This window comes from Sceloporus occidentalis, unplaced genomic scaffold (assembly GCF_023333645.1).
Source record: "Sceloporus occidentalis isolate IW3139 unplaced genomic scaffold, rSceOcc1.0.p SCAF_4, whole genome shotgun sequence".
In the NCBI taxonomy this organism is placed as follows: Eukaryota; Metazoa; Chordata; class Lepidosauria; order Squamata; family Phrynosomatidae; genus Sceloporus; species Sceloporus occidentalis.
The window spans coordinates 111840922-111864923 of record NW_028316984.1 but is presented as its reverse complement, the minus strand read 5'-3'; the positions used below and the strand labels follow the sequence as shown (position 1 = coordinate 111864923).

At 51.8% G+C, this 24002-nt stretch overlaps 1 protein-coding gene across 14 annotated transcripts in view; it reads right to left on the bottom strand.

Annotated features, from left to right (window-relative positions):
* The window catches only part of PAX6 (paired box 6), a 34444-nt gene extending 19812 nt beyond the window's left edge, over window positions 1–14632 (bottom strand). For 2 of the 14 annotated variants that reach the window (XM_089521287.1, XM_089521286.1), the window contains exons 1-6: window positions 14599–14632; window positions 14218–14275; window positions 5351–5481; window positions 4126–4167; window positions 3816–4031; window positions 2289–2454 (exon numbers count right to left, since the gene is read on the bottom strand). In XM_089521287.1, coding sequence (XP_089377413.1) covers window positions 2289–2454; window positions 3816–4031; window positions 4126–4167; window positions 5351–5481; window positions 14218–14227 — 565 coding nt within the window. In that variant the 5' untranslated portion in view covers window positions 14228–14275; window positions 14599–14632. Of the gene's footprint in view, window positions 1–2288; window positions 2455–3815; window positions 4032–4125; window positions 4168–5350; window positions 5488–6090; window positions 6260–6747; window positions 6786–6826; window positions 8098–14217; window positions 14276–14598 lie in introns of those variants that run through there. The other 12 variants (XM_089521293.1, XM_089521292.1, XM_089521289.1 and 9 more) reach the window with 9 other exon arrangements.
* Window positions 14633–24002: the final 9370 nt, after the last annotated feature.

Sequence of the window (24002 nt, the reverse complement as noted above, 5' to 3'; positions counted from 1 at the left end):
ATCTGTAACCACCCCCTTCTCTTTGGTCTTGTCCCTTATTCCAAGGTCGTAAGGAATATTCCTGGCCCTTCAATGCGGTCCCCACATTCCTGCTGCCTCGAGAGACTCTTGGCCGGAGATTGGAAGAGCAAGGAAAAGCCTCCACACAAGGTGTCTTTGGGGCACTGAGGAGACACCACCCTTCTGCAAAAGCAGCCCAGGCCATCTCAAAACCTTGAAGGGCCTTTTTTTGTTTTTTAACAAGGCGAGGCCAAGTAGACTTCTCTGGGAAAAGCCTCCCGGGGCTGGTCTTGGTGCCCTGGGCATCTGATGGGGTTTCACTACTACTACCAACACCACCAAGACCCCTCCAAAACTTCCTTCCTCAAGGCCTGGGTTTCCAGGAGGCCTCTTGGTCCTTAAACCCAGGGGTCGGGAGAAGGGGCCAGAGGGGTCCCTGGCAAAGAGGGGGCGATCTGGGCCTGGGCTCTTCTCTTTCCAAGGGGGTGCCCCCTCCAGGGGGGGCTCCCTTCCCTTCCCTGGAAACTGACAGGCCTAATTGGCAAGCGGTGCCATCTCGTGTCCAGGGGTCTCCTGTGGACCATTTCTACAGCTGTCTCCTTCAACTAGACGCTTATTCATGTCGCCTTAATGAGAAACAAAACGATCTCTAATGAGCAATTACATAGCCACAGAATTGTTCCCATAACAAATTCTTGCGTGTGACAGAAACATCCTTTGTACCAGATATTCCGCATATTGTTACTGATTTTCTTTCTTTCTCTCTCTCTCTCTCTCTCTCGCTTTCAGTCTCCGTTCTCCCTTCTTAACCTCCTTTTGGAGAGGAAAGCAACAACAACAACAACAACAACAGCAGCAGCAGCAGCAGCAAAAGAAGAAGCAGAAGAAGAAGGAGGAGGTTGTTGGACAGACACCTCTCCTGAAAGAGGACCAGGAGAAGAAGAGCTAGTGCACCGCATTGAAAACTAAACCCCAGATCCAGACCCGAAGCCATTCATTCCGCCTCTCTCTCAAAGCGAAGCGAAGCCACCCATCCTGGGATCCTTCCTATTAACCCCTTGTCACTCCCTACAGCAAACACCGATTAATCTTCAGGATAAACAGGGGCCCAGATGAGCCAAGCGGAGAAAGTCGGGCTGCTGGAGAAAGAAGGCATTCGCCACCCGGCAATTCGCAAAGGAATGGAGCCGGACTGGATCGGGCCCTTCTTCTCAAGGGAGACACACAAACAGGATTGTTTTTTAGAGGGGAGACTCCGAATCAACACCTGATCTCTCTCTCTCTCTCTCTCTCTCTCTCTCTCTCTCTCTCTCACACACACACACACACACAGACCACATTTTCTTTCCTGCATGCCTTCAAAAACCTCAAACTATTTGACGAACTACTAATTTGCCAAGGTCAGGAAAGGCTCCTTCAAACACACATGACATTTTGCGAAACAGTGGGACAAGAAGCAAGCCTGGACTGTATCCCAGATACCTTTCAAAGGCTGCTCACCTTGCACCACCTATATCCTATGCCATTTCCGATCGATTTATTTATTTTATTTTTTCTGAGAAGTCAGAAAGAAGGTATAAAGTTCTTTAGAGGAGAAGGCGTTTTACACCAAATGCCAGAAAGTCTTTTTGAAATGATCAGCGAGGAGAGGAAAGAAAGAAACAAACAAACAAAAACAAGAGGAGAAGAAGAAGGAGAGGAAGAGGAGAGGCCCAATTTTGTAAGGAACAGGGAGAAAGCAACCAGTTTGTCCGAGTTCCCAGCAGAAACCCAAGAGCCGCCTTAAGTCCCTTCTTGTCAATCCTTCCTCCTCGCAGTCCCATCATTTGTCAATTATTCTTAAAGCGCAATCCGATACAATGATCTTCTCCTCTGGGACTGGGTCAGAGGTTTAGCCTCATCATTCAGACTGCGGTTTATTCCAATGCATTTCAGGGTGTGTGTGTTGTGTGTGTGCATTGGGATTCTCATACAGTGCGAAGTGGAAGCTTTCCACAAAGAGAAGGCGGGAGGACAACACAGTATTTCTTTATGGGGACCTAGCCCATATACACTGTAGAAATGATCCGGTTTGGTCCGACTTGATCTGCCATGGCTCCATGGTATGGCATTCTGGGCACTGGAGTTGGTTGTGGCACCAGAGCCGAGCCACAACCAACTCCAATGCCCAGAACTCCATAGCAAGGGGCCATGGCAGACCAAGTCGGACCAAACCGGATCATTTCTCCAGTGCGGATGCAACCCCCCCTCTCTCTCCCGCCCCATCTCTCCCTCCAGGGCTGTCCTACCTTGCGTCGGCTGCCCTGGCACGGATGTCCCCGGGTACCACCCGGGCCTGGTCCCCCACGTCCCGGTTTGCCCATTGAGCATCCTGAGCTTGTCATACATTCCGTCGGCCCCCATCTGTTGCTTTTCGCTAGCCAGGTTGCGGAGGACTCTGTTGATCGACGAGACCTGCAAGGGAAGAGACATTCAGCCCAAGGGCAGACAGCCGGCGAAGGGCTTCCTCCGAAGGAAAGCACTTCCACCACAGAGTAGCCCCATCCCATCCCACCCCAGCCCTACCCACCCACCCACTTTGGGAGTTGTTGTCATGGCTGTGTGCCTCCAAGTCGTTTCCAACTTAAGGTCATCTCTTAAGGGGAATAACCTATCATGGGGTTTCCTTGGCATTTTGTTTTTTTCTCAGAGAGGGTTCGCCATGACCATCCTTTGAGGTACTTTGACCAAGGTACCCCAGTGGGTTGGCACGGCGGAGCCATGGATTCGAACCCGGGTCTCCCAGAGTCCTAGTCCAAAGCTCCAGCTCTCTAACATCACCCCACCCCCACCCCCCAAAACCCACAAACATCTGTAGATGTTCCTCAGAGAAGAGTCAGCAGACACATTGGAACCCAAGTCAGCCAAAAAACAAACAAACCACCCTTTCTTTCCCAGGAGAGGGAAGCTCACCCAGCCCACAAATTCCTCCCAGCAGCCCCAGTGGCTTTGTGGGAGCCCCACCGACTTCGATAGGCCAAGCTCTGGAGTCAAGGGGGCGACCACAAACGAGCCCAACGAGAGATTGGCTCAGGAGAAGCACTCAGAGGCTTGATCTTCCCCGCCAGAGAGGACAAACTACGATGGGTCTGGGGTTGGGGGGTGGAAGGGAAAGAGACCCCAAACCCAGAGGCTGAGAACTGGGTAGCCATTGGGGACGATCTCTCAACGGCATTCCTTCCTCAGGAGTAATGCAACCAGCCCCTATAGTAGATAGGGGGCAGAAAGGAGAATTCCCCGCCTTGCCCTTGTAGGGGGAGAAGTGGAGGGCATCAACCACCCTCCCCACACAGATGGGGTCACGCAGGGACTTAGCCAAGGGGGGGTTCTTGGGGTCCAGACCCCCCTTCCGTTAGATAAAATGAATGGTGTGTGCTGCCACGCCGCCGCACCCAAGCCCCATTATAATGGTAGACTCCCCCCCTTCCCAAAATCCTGGCTACGTCCCTGGGTCACGCAGGATTCCCCCACAGATCTTCTCCCTTGGAGCTTCTCACAGGTTCTGGTGGGTTGTTGATGTCTTTGATCCAATTTGGGGGCTTTGGTTTGGGGCTCTCTCCTTAGCCCGAAAGCCAAAGAGGGGTCCTTGGTGGTAGCTGTTTTCAAGGCACCCCATAAGTTCTGGGGAAGGACAAAGGGAGAACCGTGGGGAGGGAGTTCCTCAGCCTTTCTTTGGGCTGGGAGAACCCAGGGAAGGGGAGTCGCAGAGTGAAAGGGAAAACTCTCCTGAGATGGTTCTAGATCAGAGAGGAAAAAGGGTTTCTGGAGACACTTACGCTGGGTATATTATCGTTGGTACAGACCCCCTCCGATAGTAATCTGTCTCGGATCTCCCAAGCAAAGATGGAGGGGCACTCCCGTTTATACTGTGCTATTTTGCTTACAACTTCTGGAGTCGCTACTCTCGGCTTACTACCTCCGATTGCCCGCGGTCGGATGGAGCCAGTTTCGTAATACCTGCCCAGAATTTTACTCACACAGCCATTCGATACCTGCATCAGGGAAGCGGACAGAAAATCACATTATTAATAATTTCAAGACAAAAATAAAATTGTTTAAGTATGCATTAAACAATGACAAGCTTACGTTTTGATTGTCCAGCACTTGGACTTTTGCATCTGCATGGGTCTATAACACAAAAATATACCTTAAATGGTATGAGAACTTACTTAAGAGAGGTTTTTTTTTCTTTTCTCTTTCAAAAAAATATTACATTCGTGGCCCTACACACTACAAAGGTGAGATTTTGTTTATTTATTTTTTCGTTTGGGTTTGGTTCAAATAAAAAACCCTCTTGAAAGGGGGAAAGGGGTGGGAGAAAAACTGGAGAAAAATGTCAATCTTGGTAGGGATGTAACTAGAGACATCATCAGACCAGTTTTGAAAATAGATTCCTGAGGGTTGGTTGGGAGGGGAGGTCGGGAAGATGTGGGTGGATGGATGATCAAGTAGGAAATCTCCTGTATCCCTAAGCCAAATCCCCGGCCAAATCACTTTCTCAGAGATACATCAACGCCCAGGGATCTCTTCCCAAGGAAACCATAGATGCTCTTGTCTCTTAATATCGATTGATAGGGAGATATATATATATATATATACACAGACACATAGATAAATACCGGCATGCAGAAGTTCTAGAGGAGTGGGGAGGCTATTCAACCCTTCTGACCCAGACACTCGATTGGAAAGAAGACTCATATGGCTTTTTCCATATTGGGGTGTGTTTAGGTTCAGAGTCTGACCCATACACCCCTCCCTTTCATCCTCAGCTAATTTGAAACCGAATTTCAGAGGGAAGGCAGCCTGTTAAAAAGCCTCAGATCTATTCTTCCCGGTGATCCCTCGTTCTCTACACCTCGAGGGGGATCCCTCGCGATGTAGAGAAAAGCAGATGGACCACTGTTGTCCAAGCGGGACTTGCTACTTCATTCCCGTACACAAAGGAATTTGAATTTGAAGTTACATTCCCACACATTATATATAGGTCTGTCCCTGGGCTTTCCCCTCCACCAAACCAATGCAGTTGAGGAAGTAGTGTAGGAAAGCTCCTGCTGCCAACTTCTTTCTTTTAGTCTCAAATGTGCTACCAGATCTCTCCCTACAGACTGAGGAGGAGGAGGAGGAGGGTGAGGAAGGTTTCCCACCTGAGCCCACCTTCCTCCCACCCACCCACCCGCCCCGCTGAAGGTCCCACGGAAAGCCCTGCCTCTCCTCCCGGTCCTGGTTTGCAAGCCAAGGTGGGCGAAAGAGGAAGAGGAAAAGGAAGAGGAAAAGGAGGCGGAGGAGGCAGAGGGCTCCCGGCCATGTTCACCTGCAGGATTCGGGAGATGTCGCACGGCCGAGCCCCGCTATGGGCGAGCTCCACGATTTTCTGCCGGGTGGAATCGGGCAGCGGCCGACCGTTCACGAACACGCCGCCGAGCTGATTGACGCCGCTGTGACCTGGAAAGGGGGCACGAAGAGAGGGAGAAGTGGGACCCACGGACCCCTCGGCAGGGAGGGTGACAAGGGGGCACTGCCAGGGAAGGGCCAAGAGGAAGCAGCAGCAGCAGCAGCCCCAAGACTGGGGAGCCCTCCGACAAGGCTCCCGTCCTGGTCCCCCCCCCCAAACACATACACAAAGTCTCCAGGAGCCTCTGCTTCTAATCCACAAATCAGATCCCCATATAGAAGAAATAGGATGAGTCGCCTTGACACTTGTCTTTCAGATCAAACTAGCCGCCCGTCAAGTTTGAGCTTAATTCCTGGGAATAGGCAAAGCCATGCCACACCAAAGTAGCATCCCCCCCTTCGCCCCCTTCCTCTCCTGAGTCTCCAAATCTTACAGCGGCGGCGGGTCCCAACCCGGCAGAGCAGAGTGTGGGTCTGGAGGCACCGAGATCCCTCCGAAACCCACCTCCAAGGGCTCCTCTGCTCGCCAAAACACTGCCACCCATTGCCACCCTCGCCCCCAAATCCTAGGCTAAAGACGAGATCTCCTCTCGAGCCCCCCTTCGGGTCCCAGCCCAGCCCCTCCAAGCCCAGAAGAGGAGCCCCCTTGGGGTTACACACTTTCGCTCAGAGTCATCCTTCTAGCGAGACTTGGCAGCTCGAGAGGCAGCGCGCAGGCAACAAAAAAAGGCAGAGGCGGCTGGGGAGAAGAAGGGATGGGGAATGGGGCTGGGCTGGGAGAGAACCGGCCCCTCTCTTGCATGGGGTGGGTGGGGGGTGGGGTGGGGTGGGGGAGAGCTTCTCCAGCCCTGCTCCTCGGATCCCAGATCGCCCGACCCCTCCGCCCCAGAGACGATCCACTTGCTCCCTCTCTTCGCCTTCCCTCCCTGCCCCCCAAGCACCTAGACCTTCAAAGAGGAAGCCAAGAGCCTCTTCCCCACATCTCCAAACAACTCCCGCCAAATGCCACCACCATCACAACCACCCCCAAGAAACTCCCCTATTCCCCCCCTCAATGTATCCTCCAGAAAATAAGAGGAAGGAAAAGAGCAATCATCATCATCATCATCATCATCATAAGCATAAGAATACAAATTGTTGTTGTTGTTGTTGTTGTTAAGAAATCGTCGAGGTCTAGGCTGCGCTTTGGAGCCGTCTGCTTGCATCCTCCCAGCCCCAACCAAAGCGAGTGAAATCGGATCTCTATCTCCAGATCTCCAGATCTATAATCTAGGCATATCAAAAAGAGGGTTGGAAAAGGATCCCCAACCTGCAGCTCCTTAGGCTTTGGAGGCCAAAGGGTCCCTGGAGAAGGTCTTTCTTTCTTTCTTTCTTTCTTTCTTTCTTTCTCTCTCACTCTCTCTTTCTCTTTCTCTCTGTCTCTCTCTGTGTCTCTTTCTTTCTCTCAGTTCTGCTCTCCTCCTCTCTTTGGAGCCTCCTGCTAAATTGACTCCAGGAGCCTCGGCTTCTAAGCAATAAATAAGCTCCAAATATAGAAGAGGGGGAAAATATGATGAGTCTCTCTGACATTTGTCTTTAAAATAAAACTAGCTGCACGTCAAGTTTGAGCTTAATTTCTGGAAATAGGCGGAAGTCGCCCCGGATCATGCATGGAAGGCTAATTGAAAAGATCAGTTGGAGCATTTGTGGCAGACATGTCACTTTATGACAGTGCTCCGCTTTTGAAAATCGCATCGTCACGACAAATAGGAGCAGGATAAAAACGACCCTTTCTGTCCGGATTTGGGTATCACTCCGACGAGATTGAACTCTACTCGTTTCCCCTCGGAGGGGAAGCGGCTTTTTAAGGTAGCCACGGGGCCAGTGCGGACACAACCGAGGGGGCGCCCTGCCCTACCAGACAAATCCGAAGTGACACGCCGCGGATCGGGCTGGGAAAGGGGGGCAGCAGCGGGAGGGGGCGAGGAAAGGGGGGGAGACCTCCAAGTCAAAGCCGCTTCAGAAACCGAGGTGTTTTCTGGAAGAAAAGGAGAAAGCCACGAGGGCGAGAGGGCCCTCCTTGCTCCATTACTCTCTCTCTCTCTCTCTCTCGCTTGTCTTCCAGGGCACACCGTCGGAAAGAGAATTTTTGTCCCCGATGGAGAGAGGAGGAGCGACAAAGGCCTCCCTCTCTCTTTCTCTCTATCGTATAGACACACACACACACACACACCACCCTCAGGTAGTGATTCGCAGCCTCCCTCTTTGACATATATTCACACACACACACAACTCCTAGGCATTGTTTCGCAGTCTCTCTCTCTCTCTCTCTCTCTCTCTCACACACACACACACACACTCACAACCCCTAGGTCTTGGTTTATAGCCCATGTCTCTTTCACATACACACACACCCTAGATAATGATTCGCAGTCTCTCTCTCACATATACCCACTTAGGCAGCACATAGGTCTTGGTTTGTAACCCCTCTCTCTTTCCCACACGCGCCACCTCTAGGTATGGATTCACAGTCTCCCTCTTTGACATATATTCACAGACATACAACTCCTAGGCATTGGTTCGCAGACGCTCTCTCTCTCTCTCTCTCTCTCTCTAACACACACACATACACACACATATACTCACACAACCCCTAGGTCTTGGTTCACAGCCCCTGTCTCTTTCACACACACACACACACACACACACACACACACACACACACACTAGGTATTGGTTTGCAGGCCTCTCTCTTTCACATACACACCACCCATAGGTATTAATTCGCAGTCTCCCCTCTCTCACACACATACACACACGCACACATTCACACACGACCCCCTAGGTCTTGGTTCTCTCTCTCTCTCTCTCTCTCTCTCTCTCACACACACACACACACACACTCACCCAACCCTTAGGTGTTGATTTGTAGCCCCTCTCTCTTTCGCACACACACGCAACACCACTAGGTATTGGTTGACAGTTCCCCCCTCACACACACACACAGAGTCACACACACAAAGCCCTTAGGTCTTGCTTCTCAGCCTTTCTTTTCCTCCCTGCCTCTCCTCCCCTCCTCTCTCTCTCTCTCCCTCTCCCTCCTCCCTTTGCCCTGGATTGCAGAGGCATCTGCCTCTCCTCCTCGACTGAAGCCCAGAGCCCGATCCAGCCCAAGCATCCAATTTTCCCAATTCTTTTGCTTAGAGAGAACGGAGCAGGTGCTCCTTCTTGGCCCAGGGACAGCAAGGGGCTTGTGTGGATCTTTTGAAGGGCTCTCCCTTCTTCTCCTTCTTCTTCCTCCCCCCCTTCGGCCGCCTAGCCTTAGAGATCTAGGCCAAGACCCCTCTCCTCTGCCCAGTTTAAACCCAGGAGGAGGGCCTGGGCCGGCCTTTCCCTCTCGCAAGGGCCTTCTCCATCCTTGTGAGTCGGCGGCTGCGAAAGCATGCAGGCGCCCGGGAAGGGCAAGCCTCCATCGATGCCTGGATTTCCCCGGGGAGGGCTGTCCCTTGACCTCCGCATGAGGCGCCTCCGAGAGGAAAGCCGAGCAGGAGACCCACAGGCCCCCGAGAAAAAACAGAGCGTCCCCCCAAATCCAGGCCCAGTCCTCCTTTTCCCGGACCTGCCTACCCTCCAGGAGGAATTCCAAAAAGTCCTCCCTTTAGAGTAGGACTAAGAAGCCTGGAGTTCCTATTTATATGGGTGGGGCTTTTGGGGGGTTATGTTGGAATGCCCTCCTGCCCTCCCTTCGTGCGCTGCCCTGTCCTCCTTGGACCCCTGAGCCAAAGGCCTTGCCCTCCCCGTTGCGCCCCTTCTCGCTTGGCTTCTCGACACCGTCGCAAATCGGGGATCGGAAAGCGCGAAAAAAGCCCCCAAGGCCCCATGGTCTCCAAAGGGGGGGGTTAACTGTCACTAAGGAGGGGGGAACCCTAAGAACCAACTTTCCAGTCGCCTCCTTCAAACCCAGAGGCCAGGTTGGCTTCCCACAAGGCCCCCCAGCTGGGTTTAGAAAGAAATCCCTACTTTCCCCGGCCCCGATCCCTTTGGAAGGGAAAACCCTGGAGATCCAAGGCGGGAAAGGACACCTCCTCGAGCCTAAAGGCTCTAAATCAGGCTTTCCAGGGGGCAGATCCCCGAATTAAACCCGCCTGAGGACCGCAGAGCCCATGTCTGAGGGAGATTGCCTGCAAGAAAGTCCGATGGGAGCTTGTTGTTGCGTGCTTTCAAATCATCTCCGACTTAATGGCAACCCTCTCATGGGCTTTTCTTGGCAAGGTATGCTCAGAGGAGCTTTGCCATGGGTATCCTCTGAGGCTGAGAGGGTGTGAATGGGTTTCCATGGCAGAACCGGGTTTCGAACCCTGGCCTCCAGAGTCCTGGCCCAACACTCAAACCACTACGCCGCGCTGTCTCTCTCGATGGGGCTTATTCCCCAGTAAGGACCGCTTTAGAAAGCCAAAGAGATTATAAAGAGAGGCCGGATTCTGTGGGCGAAAGGAAAGAGGGATGGAGAGAAGCACCAAGGGCCAACCAGGCCTGGCTGCTCTGGATTCGCTTCCCTTCAGAGAAACCCCAGAGAAGGTGCGACTCCCAAGGGAATTGCTACTCGAGGAGTTGAGAAGGCCTGCCAGATCCTCCCTGAGAGGAGCAAGAATGCTTTTGGGGAAACAAGTGGGGAGGGGAGAAAGGCGGGATGTAAGATCATCATCATCATCATCATCATCATCATCATCATCATCATCGGTCCAGAAGAGCCCACTCTTGGAGCAAGGTAGGTCTCGGGCGTTGGATGAGACTCAAGCCCCAGTAAGTGTCCCTCAAAAGCCTCCCGGGCCTCTTGGGTTTGTCCTGACCAGGGCGGACCCACCGGATTTGCTGCTGAATGCTAGTCCCTCCTAGTTCGGACTACCATCAGGAGCCAGGCCTTGTTGTTGCTGTTGGTGTGTGCCTTCAAGTCGTTCCCAGCTTATGGCGGCCCTAAGGCAAGACTGTTTATAGGGTTTTCTTGGCAATTTTCTTCAGAGCGGGTTTGCCATTGCCATCCCCTGAGACTAAAAGAGTGGGACTCACCCAAGGTCATCCAGTGGTTTTCATGGATCGGAACCCTGGTCTCCAGAGTCATAGTCCAATACTCAAACCACTACACTATACCACCCTAGCTCTCTTGGAAGAAGAAAGACTGATGACTAAAGGTGGCTTTTTGCTTGAATGGAAGGGGTTCGGGAACTAGAACGGCCCTGCCTCGGAGGTGGACGTTTGAAGGCCCTCAGTATGTTGGAAAGGAACTCCTATCGCCACTATCGCGGAGGGAGCTGGGAGGATCTAGTCTTCGACACAGTAATTTACCCTAAAGGCACCAGATCTCGACTAAGCAGGGTCAGCCCTGATTGGTATTTGGATGGGAGACCTCCCCCTCAACGAGTACCTGGTGTTGTAAGCGGTATGTCAGAGGAAGGAAGTGGCAAAGTCATGTCTGACTACAGTGAGCCCTAGGTATCCACTGAGGTTTGGTCCCAGAACCCCCGTGGATGCTCCAGTCCCATTAAATACAATGGCTGAGTAAAATGGTGTTTTATATAAAATGCTCAAGGGTACCTGTGTTGGCCATTTAACAAATGCAAACAAGAATCCATCAGTGATACCTTTATTGCCCAACTGAAATGCACAATATACTTGTTGCAAGCTTTCTAAGCTCCACGGGCTTCTTAATCAGGCAAGATGCGACAAACCAACCAGGAGAAAAAAGAAGAAGAAAAAAATACTGCAGTATTTGGTTTGTCACATCTTGCCTGAAGAAGAAGCCCGTGAGCTTCGAAAGCTTACAACAAGTATAGTATGCATTTCGGTTGGCCAATAAAGGTATCACTGATGGATTTTAATAGTTTTTTGTGGGTTTTTCAGGCTATGTGGCCATGTTCTAGAAGAGTTTATTCCTCACCTTTCACCCGCATCTGTGGTTGGCATCTTTGGAGAAGATGTTGGCAAAACGTCAGAAATAAACTCTTCTAGAATGTGGCCACAGAACCCGAAAAGCCCACAAAAAACCATGGATGCCAGCCCTGAAAGCCTTTGACTTCATGATGGATTTTTGTTTGCAGTATATAAAATGGTAAAAGCAAGCAGAGAGATCTTTTAGCACCTTTAAGACCAACTGAAAGAAAAAAGGTTGGCGGCAGGGGCTCTGGTAGACTTAAGTTTACTCCCCCAGATGCATTTAAATTCAAATTTAAATGCACCTCAGGAAGTAGACTGAAGTCTACGAAAGCTCATGCTGCCAATTTTTCTTTCAAAGGCCTGTTACAGACTGCCAAAATAAAGCTGCTTCGGGTCTCTTTGGAGGTATGCTATTTAAATGATGCATGGGTCCTAAGAGTCCGGAGGTCGCACCAAAGCCACACTCCATTCCTAAGCACCAGAGTGCAGCTTTTGGTGCAGCTTCCGGATTCTTAGGATGCATGCATCATTTAAATAGCATACCTCTAAAGAGACCCGAAGCAGCTTTATTTTGGCAGTCTGTAACAGGCCAAAGAGTCTCAAAGGTGCTACAAGATCTCTCCACATTCTACAGACTAACGCGGCTATCTCTTTGAATTCTCCCAGGGTAAAAGCAAGGTTGGCTAATTTGAAGTTATGTATTTTTGAATATTTTCAAGCGGTGGATGCTTGAATCCGTGGAGAAGGAGGGCTAACTGTATTCCTTGTCTAAGAAAGCCCTATGGGGTCGCCATCCTTGGGGAGGAACACACACACAGAGGGGCCAGAGATTTTAAGCCCCGGCTTCATTTTGGAGAGTCAAGGCCCCGCCCGCTGCCCAAAATCCTCGTCCTCGCTTGGCCAGGGCTTGGTGGGGAGCGCAAGCAAGACCTCCGCCTGATAGGTCGGGCTTCCCTTGGCAAAGACCTCAGGCGTCCCAAAGGAAAGGGACGGCCAGTGCAGGCCACCAGACCCACTCCCAACCACAGGGCGGGGGCGCTGGTCGAAGGAAGGGCAGGGATCAGCTCCTGTGGGGACACAGGTGGGCTTTAAGCCGCTGTCTGCTTTTCCTTCATTGCCTCTCGCACTCCTGGGAGGTTCTGGGTGCGAGGATTCCCTCTCAGGCAGAGGCCTGCCGGAAAGAAGGCCGATTGGAACCCAGACCCACATAAACCTCAGAGACACGACCCCTCTAAGCAAAGGAACAGAGGGGCCCAGTTTCACCATGTCAGGCGAAACCTCAAGGACCCTCGCAAGGTCCCGATCCTCTTACACAAAGCAAAGGTGAACCCAAAAGCACGCAACACACACACACACACACAGAGTGGCTCCATGTTGCCTTCCTTTCAGCGAAGATTTCAGACTCTTTCGAGTTTGCGCTGCTTCACCTGGCATGGCTCAATGCTATGGAATTCTGGGAATTGTAGTTGGTTGTGGCTCCGCTCTGGTGCCATAACCAACTACAATTCCCAGAATTCCATAGCATTGAGCCATGCCAGGTAAAGCGACGTCAAACCCGATCATATTCCTTCCCAGTTCAAGGCAGGCAGGAGTACTTCCAAGCCTAGATCGCCTCGCTTTCGTAGCAGATTGGAATTGTCTGCAGGGCAACGGCAGCCCCAAACCCGACAACAACAACGACGACGACAACAACAACAACAACAGACGGCGTTGCTCCCTGGAACCCAGCCCTGGTGGCTCTGCCTTGCCCTGCCTTCTGGTTGTCACAACAGGCCCAAACTGAGAAGAAGAAGAAGAAGAAGAAGAAGAAGAAGAAGAAGAAGAAGAAGAAGCAGCAGCAGCAGCAGCAGCAGCAGCAGCAGCAGCAGCAGCAGCAGCAGCAGCAGCAGCAGCTGCTGCTGGGGACTTCTCCAATCCTCCCCCTTCGCCAGCTTGGAAGAACCGCCGGCCGGGTGGCTTCCTTCTTCCTCAACCCACGCTGGGCTCCTAAACCCCCGCGATTTGCAAAGGAATTCCCCCGACAGATATAGCCAAGGTCCATTATGGTTGTTGTTTTTTGTCATGGACTGGGATCTGAAAGTGGGTCACGCTTTGAAAGGACTTTCCCTCCCCCTCTCTCCATCCCCACGATTTCTTTTCAGACTAGTTCTGGCTTCTTTGGCACCCCCGGCCACGATCCAGTGGATCCCCGCACAGTGGAAACCATCTCTCCATTTCTCTTCATAACCACAGCTCTGTCGCCAGGAAATCTGGGGGGGGGGGGAATAATGGGAAGAAGTGGGCCCAGAAAGAGGCCGAAAAGAAAGCTCCCTGGGTCCCCCTTCTCTTCCCCTCCAGAGAACTTTTCTCAGCCGCAAACCTTCTAGAGGAAAAGATCGATCCCAGGACAGGAGATCCTCGGGGTAGAGGTCCCACGCCAGGCCCACGCCATCCACCAAAACAGGGCCTCCATCCTCCACCATCACAGCGACCAGATAGTCAGTCACATCGAAATGAATGGCACCCCCCCCCCCCCAAGAAAGGCTTTCCTGGGAGAAACCTCCGAGTGGTGGGGCATCATAATCGTCACCACCATTATTATCATTATCATTATTATTTTCGGAGGGATTCCTTACTAGCCCTTCTCCTCGCTCCCAAGATTTGCAAACATTTCTAAAGACCTAAATAGATGGGGATTCCCTCCGCCTCTGCAAAGTCCAACTCTTCTCTTTCCCAGGAGAAATCACTTTGCGGATCTTTCGGGGGAAATGTGGGATTCTCTACCTCCCCCTTCGGCCTCCCAGCAGCCGCCCTCCAACCAGGACCCAAAGCCCCCAGCCAGTCCTCCCAGCCCTACTTTCTCAAGCCGGCCTCCAGTGGGGAAAACGAGGGACTTACTGTTCTGCATGGTGGCTGGAGTAGGAAGCAGGATCCCAGGGGGCTCGCTTGGGGGGCTCTGTAGGGATGAAACAGGGGTCAGTCAGGAGGGAGAAAAACACAGGCAAAAGGCCCCAATTCGGACCATCTCCCCAAGGCACCCGGGGGGGGCATTTTTATTTGATTTGAGTTTTCTGGTTCACACGCCCGCCACCCAAACCTCTAAGGGGGCCAGATCAAATCTATTTCTCCGGGGAGCTCTAGGCTTCTTTTCAAGCAATTGGGAGTGAGAAGTGGTAAAATGAGGGCTTTTTCTTTTATTTTCTTCACACCCCAGAAAATAGAAGGAGGTTTCCCCGTGGTCTGGAGAAGGAAAGGGTGGCAAGGAAGGGTCCGACTTGCCTGGTTTGTGAGCGATGCACTCTCCTCTCCTACAGGTGAAGGAATGGCACATCTGCGTAGCGCTGGTTAAAGTCTTCCCGCTAAGATGGGAGGAAGAAGAGGAAGAAAGTAGGAAAAGTTTCCCAAGTACTTTGCAAGGTCCGCCACCTCCGCCAGCCCCACTCCCACCCCACAGGCGCTGCCTCGGAAGAAGGAACTGGGCCGTTGAAAGGCTGCAAAACACACACACACATTTACCCAGAGACACCCACCCACACCCTCCATTGCCATCAGCCCCAAAGAGCGGTGCTCCGTGACACTCCTGGCGCCTCTATTTGCAAACACAGCCCCGCGATCTGATGGTGCTGAAGGGAGCGGCAGGGCTTCTAAAGGAGGACGGCACTCTGGGGGCCCAAAGCAAAGCCCTTTCTCCCGAGTGTGTGTGTGTGTGTATGGAGGAGGAAGAGGAGGCAAAGTTTGCTGGGAGCACTTTTATCTGTGTTGAAGAGAAAGGGGAGCCAAACCCCCACAAACCCGTCCTCTTTTATGGTGGATGGTGTTCTTCTTGTTCTTGTTGTAGTTTTGAAACCTGTGTTTGGACTGACTTTGGACGGGGAGGGCGAGGGGGTTCTTTTCAGGGCCATTCACAGCCCCTTGTTTTGGAGAAAGAGAGAGAGAGAGAGAGAGAGAGAGAGAGAGAGAGAGAGGTGGTTGGAGGGGAAGGGGGGAAGGCAAGAAGAGAGAGCTCCCCTCATTGTTGCTGACTTTCTTTTTTGGGTCTTTAGGTCTTCCCCTTTCCCCCTGTCCTGTGACACACGCTTGTCTACCTCGCCTCAGTGCTTTAAAAAAGTAAGGCCCGGAGGGGGTGAGGACGGCGGGGACAAAGGCGACCCGAGGCGAACAATGGCTTCCATTTTACTCCCCTTCCCCAGCCCTCGGCCCACAGCCCGGCTAGCCGCCTCCTCCTCCCCAACTCCGGGGCCCAGCCAGCCTCCAACTTACAAAGGACACAGGAGCAACGCGAGATCCCCCTCCACCTGCCTGCCTCCCTTCAGCAGGGCCTACCTTGACCCAGAGAGACTGGCCAGCACCACAGCAGGCCTGGGGGGGGGGGGAGACAGCTATTTCAAGCGGCCCCCAAAATCAGAACAACAGGAAGAATCAGGATGTGTGTGTGTGTGTGTGTGTGTAGATAGATAGATAGATAGATAGATAGATAGATAGATAGATACTGATATAGGTACAGGGACATAGATATAGAGATACAGAGATACAGATATAGGTTATTTTTTGCACAGTGGGTTCTGCTTGATAGGAGAAGATGGGTTTCGTTTCGTTTTGTTTTAAACATTTCTCCTCTCTTCTCCTTTTTAGGTTCCCTCTTCCCCCCCACCCCCCACCCCCAATCCCAGCCTAGCAGAGAGAAAATAGAAAAGTAAATTCTCGTTATAAATATCTAGAGGTAATTATGTTACTGGTGTGAGTTGTTAGGGGTTGTAAAAAGATACAACAGCGCAGTGGGGTGCTCAATTGGGGTGAGACAATTACAATAAAGAACCCATTCAAGAGGTTTTGCTTTTTGGGGGGGAGGGAGGGGAAAAAGGAGGGGGAGGGAGAAGACAGAGATAGAGGAGGGTGAAATAAATGAAATAGTGGCCGCCTTCGTTTTCTTCCTCAATTCTCTTTCCCTCCCCCAACACCTTATTATTTTTAAAGCCTTTTTTTAAGTCCTCAAGAATCTCCCTTTTCTTTGATTTTGGCCTGCAATGAAAACAATTCTGTCCACTTTCCCTTTTTTGTCCTTTTTGAAATAAAAAAGTAGAACCAAAACGATCAAAGAGGCATCTCGCCCGGATCCAAAATGAACCCGTTTTGATTTGTAAGTGGTCTTCCCCTCCACCTTCCCCGAAAAGCTATTTACATCCCATAAAAAGTGAAAGAAAGAATGAATGAATGAATGAATGAATGAATGAATGAAAGAAAGAAAGAAAGAAAAATCAATCCGAAACAAGGACTTTCTCGCAGCATGAACGAGGCGGACAGCGGTAAATATTTACTCCGCTTCCGAGAGGCGACGAATTAGGACTCGAGAAAAAGGCCCTCGGATCGACTTTTTGGAAGATGGTAGACAGTAACCTCTTCATCCCCCCAAAGTTCTCAAGTCCCTATCCAGAAAGCTTCCCTTTAACACCCCAAACACGTCTGCACAGCCGCACACTTTCATCAGAGATCGTATACACACACACACACACACAACACACATACACACAAGGGCTCCTAACCGTGAGAAGCAGTTTAGTAGAGCGACAAGGGGGCATTGTTAGCCTTTACTAATTTGGGGGGGGGGTTAGGGGTGCAGAAACCATTAGGTTTTATGGGTGCTTGCAACAAAAATCTAAATAGTTTTACACACATGGGGGGGCGAAGTAATCATATTTTTAGCGGAAGGGTGAGTGAAGGGGGAAAGGAAACTCCAATGCATTTGAAGCATTTTAACTGGGGTGGGGGTCCACCTTGAGCCCCACTGACGCCAACACAGCCCTTCGGCCCCTTTCCTTTCCTTTTCCTTCTTCCACCCGGAAGCATTGCGATGGTGGCGGCGATCCTCCCGGACCCAGAAAGCCCCTTTTTCGGCTACTTTCTCACCAGGGATCGAGCCATCGATCTCTGACAAAGAGACACAGGTAGGCATAGAAGAACAGCATCGATATATATTTTTTTTGGAGGGGGGCTCTCCAGTCCCATTCCTCCCCAGAGTTTCCGGAGAGGCCTGATCTCACAGAGGAAGGAGATTTGGGGGCTCTTTTAGAAGCCCCCCCCCCCCCAAAAAAAAATCTGGCTCTAAAACCGCCCGCGATCTCGGATCGGAGCCTTCCTTTGGCCACCAAACCTAAAGAGCTCTTAAAATGACAAAACGTTTCCAATCCCGGCTCCAAACCAGGCCAAGAGAAAGCCTAATCCCGTTTGCAAAAGGTCACACCAACCATAAAAATAAATAAATAAATAAATAAATAAACAAACAAACACCATTCATCGCCAAAGACCACAATTATTATTCGAGGCCTATAAAGCCGCCAGGCCTCTTCCTTCAAGAACCGAATGGCTTGGCTTTTCCCAAGAAGCACCTCCTCCTGGAAAACTTTTCCTTCTTTGGCCAGCCTGGTCCAAAAAGAGAGGAGGCCTCTTCCCTCGTCTCTGAAGGCCAAATTCGGGCTGCTTTTAGGAGGCTATAAAGAAAAATCTCTCCTTCCGGGCCATTAAATCTGGAGGGAGTCAAAAGCACCAGGAACTGGCTGAAGTTTCTTCCTGCAGAGGCTGCAGGAGAGGAGAGGAGATAAAATTTCTTCCCATAGAGACAAGAAGAGCCATTTCTCTCCAAAAGGATCCATGGATTCCCAGGAAGCAGAGGATCCAAAAGCCCTAAAGAACTGACAGAGCCAGGCCCAGACTTGTGGGACTTTACTAGGGAGTCACTCCATGGCACTGGAGTGTTATTTCAGAAAAACATTTTAGATGGCTTGGAAAACACACCCATGATAGACACACGGAGAACGAGGAAGTATTGCAATTAGCTAAGGTTTTTCCTTCCTCGTTCCAAAAAAGGACTTCCACCCCCCCTCAAAGCAACGAGCTGGGGACAAGCCTCTCTTTCTCTATCGATCGCAGGTTCTCTGGAGAGCAAAAACTCAAGGAGGCCGAAACAAGGCCAGAAAATCTCAGGAGGTTCCCAAAAGAGGGAGGAAAAGCGGTTGGGGGAAAATATCTCCTTAAAATAATAATAATAATAATAATAATAATAATAATAATAATAATAATGACAGGGACAATAATTATAATTTAATAATGATAATTACAGTAATAATAATAATAATAATAATAATAATAATAAATTATATTTTTAGGCCGGTTGCGGTCAAGTTTGAAAGTTTTGCCCATTCTCTGTTTCGGTTGTGGCCAAGTTTGGTGTTTTGTTTTGGGGCGGGTTGAGACGGAGAGGGGCAGCCCTTCAGCAGCTCCTGAGAGCCGACTTTGGCCTAGAAAGTGGTGACCCTGCCTTCTTCCCCGGCACCCCCAGCCCAGCCCACCCTTGGCCTGGGTCTGCCCACCCCCCGCTTCCTCAAGGCCACCTCCTTTGGGATTTTCTTTAAAGGGTCCAGAGAGAACCAGAGAAAGAGAACGGAGTTCCTTCAGGAAATCGCCTCCTCCATCCACACAGGCGCGCCAAAACAAAAACACCCAGCTTTGGGGGGATACAAAACACACACAAAAAGAGGAAAAGTAGGGAGGGTGCTGAGATGGCTCCAACTCTCCCCCCCCCAAAAAAAAACCCCAAGAGATCACTTACATCAAGCCCTCCGGAAGGGAGGAAAGGCTGGAGGAAAAACAGAAAAGCCAGCCATTCTTCTCAATGGGAAGCCAGGAGGTGATTCCATGGCGCTCGCCCGAGGAGTTTCCGACCAACCCCTCCTCGGCAGCCCCAGCCTCCTCTCCCCCTCTGGAGCATGGGGCTGTGGGGCTGTGTGCAAGTCTCCCCGATGCCCCCAATGGGTCCAGCCAAAAGGCGGCGGTGTGGTCGGTGCCATTGGAGCCGAGATGTTTTGCCAAATGAGGAGGAAGAGGAAGATGGTGGTGGAGGAGGAAGAAATTGGGTGTGTGTGATAAACTCTGTGTGTGTGTGTGTGTGTGTGTGTGTGTGTGTGAGAGAGAGAGAGAGAGAGAGAGAGAGAGAGATGAAGTGGGAAAGGAAAGAGTTTGGGAGTTTGGGGACTGGCATCTCCTCTTGGGAATCTCTCCCGGAATGTAAGAAAGTGGGGCTCCACAAAGAAGAAGTGTGTGTGTGTGTGTGTGTGTGTGTGTGTGTGAAAGAAAGCGAGGGGCGGTGGGTGAGTTTAGAGTGAGAGAGAGAATGAGAGAGAGAGAGCTGCCTGGCTGTGAGAATGAAGCGGGGAAGCGATCGGACTCACCTTTCGGCGGCATCGCGTCTCCTTGTCAAAGCTCCTGTCAATAACGGTGTTTCCAAGCGGCCCTGATTGGAAAGGATGGTGCCTTTCGGAAGAAGGGTTGCCAGTCCCCCAAAGAGTGCCTCCTCCTCTTCCTCTTCCTCCTCCTCTTCCTCCTCCTCCTCTTCTGCCGGTTGTGTGTGTGTGATCTTGAGTTCCTGGGAAGGAGACAGAGATTGACAATAAAATGGGCTGTCACTGACTGGAGAGGGAGGAAGGGAGGAAGGGAGGGAGGGACGGAGGAGGGAGGGAGGGAGAAGTGGAGGGGAGGGGAGAGGGGAGGGGGAGCCCACCTCTGCTGCTTGGGGAGGGTTCAAGGGTCTGCCTGCCTGGCCCTCGGCCTCCTTGGCCCATTAGCGCGGCCTGACCTCTCTCCTCCTCCTCCTCCTCCTCCTCCTCCTCCTCCTCCTCCTCCTCCTCCTCCCGGCCCAAGCCTTCCTCCGGGCCGCCAGAGCCGAGCGGGAAAGCAGAGCCAGGCCGGGCTCCCTTTTCAAGCCGCTCCTCACTCCACTCCACTCCAGGCAGGCCAAGGCCACGCTCCCCAAACCCAGCCCCTTCCCACACACACACTCCCACACTCACACTCTCACACACCAGGGTTGCTGGCTGTAAAGCCAGGCCGCCCATTGGACGCCCGCTCCCACTCCTGGCTCCATTGGCCCCTCGCTTGGAAGGAAAGGCGAGAGAGGGAGGGCAGGGGAGGGGAGGGTGGGGGACCCCTACGCCCATCCCACCCCCACACATATCCCCCTCCGACCCACAACCTCGCCAGGGAGGCGGATGCTGCTGCTGCTGCTGCTGCTGAGGATGCTCCTCTGGGCTTGGATGCCGCCCCTCCCCTCCCCCTCTCTCTGGGTCCCCCCCCCCCAGACTCCCCTCCCCACTCTCTCCGGCGCGGGAATTAGCCCGGCCAAGCACCTTCCCCTACACCGTTTGGTCTCTGGGACAAGGATGGCCTGGAAAGGGGGCAGGGAGAGAAAACTCTTCCCAAATTGAGCCACAGTGAACTTTCCTTCCTTCCTTCCTTCCTTCCTTCCTTCTCCCTCCCCCTTCTCCTTCCTTCCTTCCTTCCTTCCTTCCTTCCTTCCTTCCTTCCTTCCTTCTATCTTTCTCTCTCTCTCTCTCTCTCCTTCCTTCCTTCCTTCCTTTTCTCTCTCTCTCTCTCCTTCCTTCCTTCCTTCCTTCCTTCCTTCCTTCCTTCCTTCTCCCTCCCCCTTCTCCTTCCTTCCTTCCTTCCTTCCTTCCTTCCTTCCTTCTATCTTTCTCTCTCTCTCTCTCCTTCCTTCCTTCCTTCCTTTTCTCTCTCTCTCTCTCTCTCCTTCCTTCCTTCCTTCCTTCCTTCCTTCCTTCCTTCCTCCTTTCCTTCCTCTCTCTCTTTCTTCTGCTTTCACTCTCTCTTCTCTTTCTTCGTGCCTCAGCCCCAGAGTGCCGTTTGGCCTGAAACTCCCCTCACAACTTTTCTCCCAGCCCCCCCCCCCCATCCCTGGAGTAAATCAGTCAATAAGTAACGGAGTCTTGTATGTGTGCTAAAGGGGCAGCAATGGCGGAAGGAACTGTGACATTTTGGGGGGGGGGGGACGAGGGTGCCCTCTCCTTGCCTCGGTTTGTGCGGGTGGAGGGTCTTGGGGGGGCTGTGTGTGAGGACGAGGGAGGGGGCAGAGGAAGGGGGCAGAGAGAGAGAGAGAGAGAGAGAGAGAGAGAGAGGAACTCTTTGCATTGAAACGGGGAGCCTCCCTCCAGACAATGGAGATAACGGGGGAAATAACATTCAAATGGTAACGACATAAATATTTGGGAGACAGGCGCTTAGTCAAGGAGGACATCGCCTGGAGGGGGCCCAGGCCAGAGAAGGGTGTCGGGGTATTTTTCCCTCCTCTCTCTCTCTCTTTCTCTCTCTCTTTCCCTCCTCCTCCCCCACTTTCCCTTCCATTGCAATAGAGAAAGGAAGCGCAGGTTTTGCTGGCTCTCCCCCTTTCTTTCCCTCCCTCCCTCCTTCTCCAGGGCCTGGAAAGTGCAGAGCAAATACACCATTTACTTTGTGTACTGAGAGCCCTCCTGAAAAGGGCCTGAAGAGTCCTTCCTAAACACTTCCCAATTTCTTCCACGTGCCGTTTGTTGACGGAGAGCCCTGGCTCTCACTCCTTCTCTCTCCCCTCCTTTCCCCCTTTCTTTGCAGACACCACAAGGAAGGAAAGGAAGAGAGAGAAAGAGAGAGAGAGAGAGAGAGAGATGGAAAGGAGGGGAGTGTTTTTGTTTTTAAATACTTTCACGACTTGCGTAAAAAAAGAAAAATACTTTCTCAACTTTCCAGGGTGTGTGCCTTTCAAAGAGATGGAGAGAGATGCCTGCCTTTTTCCACCCCCAGCTTTAGCTCAGGGGTCCCTTTTGCTCTTTCTTTCTTTCTTTCTTTCTTTCTTTCTCTCTTTCCCTCTCTCAGAGGCCGAAGGGAAGCAAATGACTTTGCTGCTCTGACCACACACCACCACCACAAGTTCATTTGTTGAATGGCGGTGTATTAAGGCACACCTCAGTACACTCTAAAGCCCCCCCTCGGCGCCTGCATTTAAGGTGACACTGGCAGCACCAGTTGGAGCTCAGGGTGTCCCGGTCGCTTATGGCGAGGGGGCTTCAAGGGGGGGGGGCAGGAGAGGGGAGATGAACTCCTTCCAGCCCAAAGAGAGAGGGGGAAGGGGAAGGGGTGGGATGCCCCCTCCCCTTGAATTCCAGGGGGGGTGATAGTGAAGCAGGGTGTGTCAAAGGGGGGAGACCCACACACACACACACACGAACGCGCCAAGCATAAAATGAAGCCGTAGTCCCGCATACACTTGACTTCTCTTGACATGTGAAAAGTGCTAAAAGTCAGAGCTCATCAATAAAGTCGCCGGCGATTGAATGAGGGCCCTGACAACCCTCGCATTCTTCCCCAAAGTACAATGCGGAGACAAACGACTCTGCCAAGGAGTGGGCCTGGGAGTGAAAGGACGCCTCAATGGGAGCCGGGATAATGGGCTGCCAGGCCGTCATGCCCTGTCATCTCCCAGCCCCGCCGAAAGAGAGAGAGGGAGAGAGAGAGGGGAGGGGGAGGGAGGGAAAAAACCCACTCCGGCCCCTAATGGCACCAAATGGGCTCTTAAGAGACTGCCGGCCCAGTCCGCCCCGGGATCGCAGTCCCTCTCTTTCTCCCCCCACAACAACAAACCACCCCACCCTTCCTTCCAAGCCTCCTGCCTTCCCTCTCTCGGGTGCCAATTTGCCTTGATGCTGATTGCCACTAATGTCGGGTTTTTCTGGGTCTTGCTTTTTCCTTTTCTTTTAAAAAAGAAAATATCCCTCTTTCTCTCTCTATATATGTGAGTGTGTGTGTTGTGTTTTGTATGTGCATCCAAGAGAAAGAGGTGGAGGAGAAGAGGAGGAGGAGGAGGAGGAGGAGGCAAAGCCAGATTGGAATTTAAAATCAGGACTTCCTCCTAGACTTCCAGTCTCTCTCTCTCTCTCTCTCTCTCTCTCTCTCTCTCTCTCTCTCTCCCTCCCTCCTTTTATTTTAGACAACCGACTTGAAACTTTTTGGGTGCCTTGGCTTTTTTTCCAGCAAAGCGGGGGAAGGAGAGGATTGTCCGGCTTTGTGCAACTAAAGAGCAGTTAGGGGAATATGTTGCACAAAGCCGGACAATTCTCTCCTTCCCCCCGTTTTATATATTTTTTCCACTACAACTTAGGAAGATGGCTTTGGTCCCCCCCCCCTCTCTCCTCCCTCTTTTTCTCTCCCCATTTTATTTTATTTTATTTTAGGGGTGCCCCATCTACATCACTGCATCCCCTTCTTGGATATCACAGGCCGCTCCTGTTTGCTGAAGAAAAGAAAAGAGAGTTCCGATGCAGGCGAGAGGAGCCATTATCTCCGGCTACAATAGTTGAGGCCTAAAGGCAACCGGCGTTTCCCACACTTAGCTGGAAGTATTTATATACAGTATATGTATTTAAATATATACACATTTCGTAATCAGAGCAGAATTTAGTTCTGAGAAAGTGGAAGAAAACAGGAGCAAGCTGCACCTATCCTGACAGGACTTCTTTAAAGGTAGGGAAGGACCTAGTTGGAGGTGTGTGTGTGTGTGTGTGTGTGTGTGTGTGTGTGTGTGTGTAAGCATTTTTTCTGACTTCTTTTCCAAAGGTCGGACCTACTTTTTGCCCTGCCTCCGACTCCTCCAGGGCTCTCGATTGAGTGGGAAGAGGTCTGATTTTTGCAGAAAGGAAAAGCAAGAAAAAAGCCCAGCCCAGCCAGCCATCCCCGGCTAAAGCCCTGCTCCCATTCAGCTCCATGGGAAACTTGGCGGCGTTGTTGTTCAATAGGCGGGCGAGGGGTTCAAAGTGCTCCGGAGGAGATCTTTGCGGAGAGATCAAAATGGGAAAGAAAACATAGAT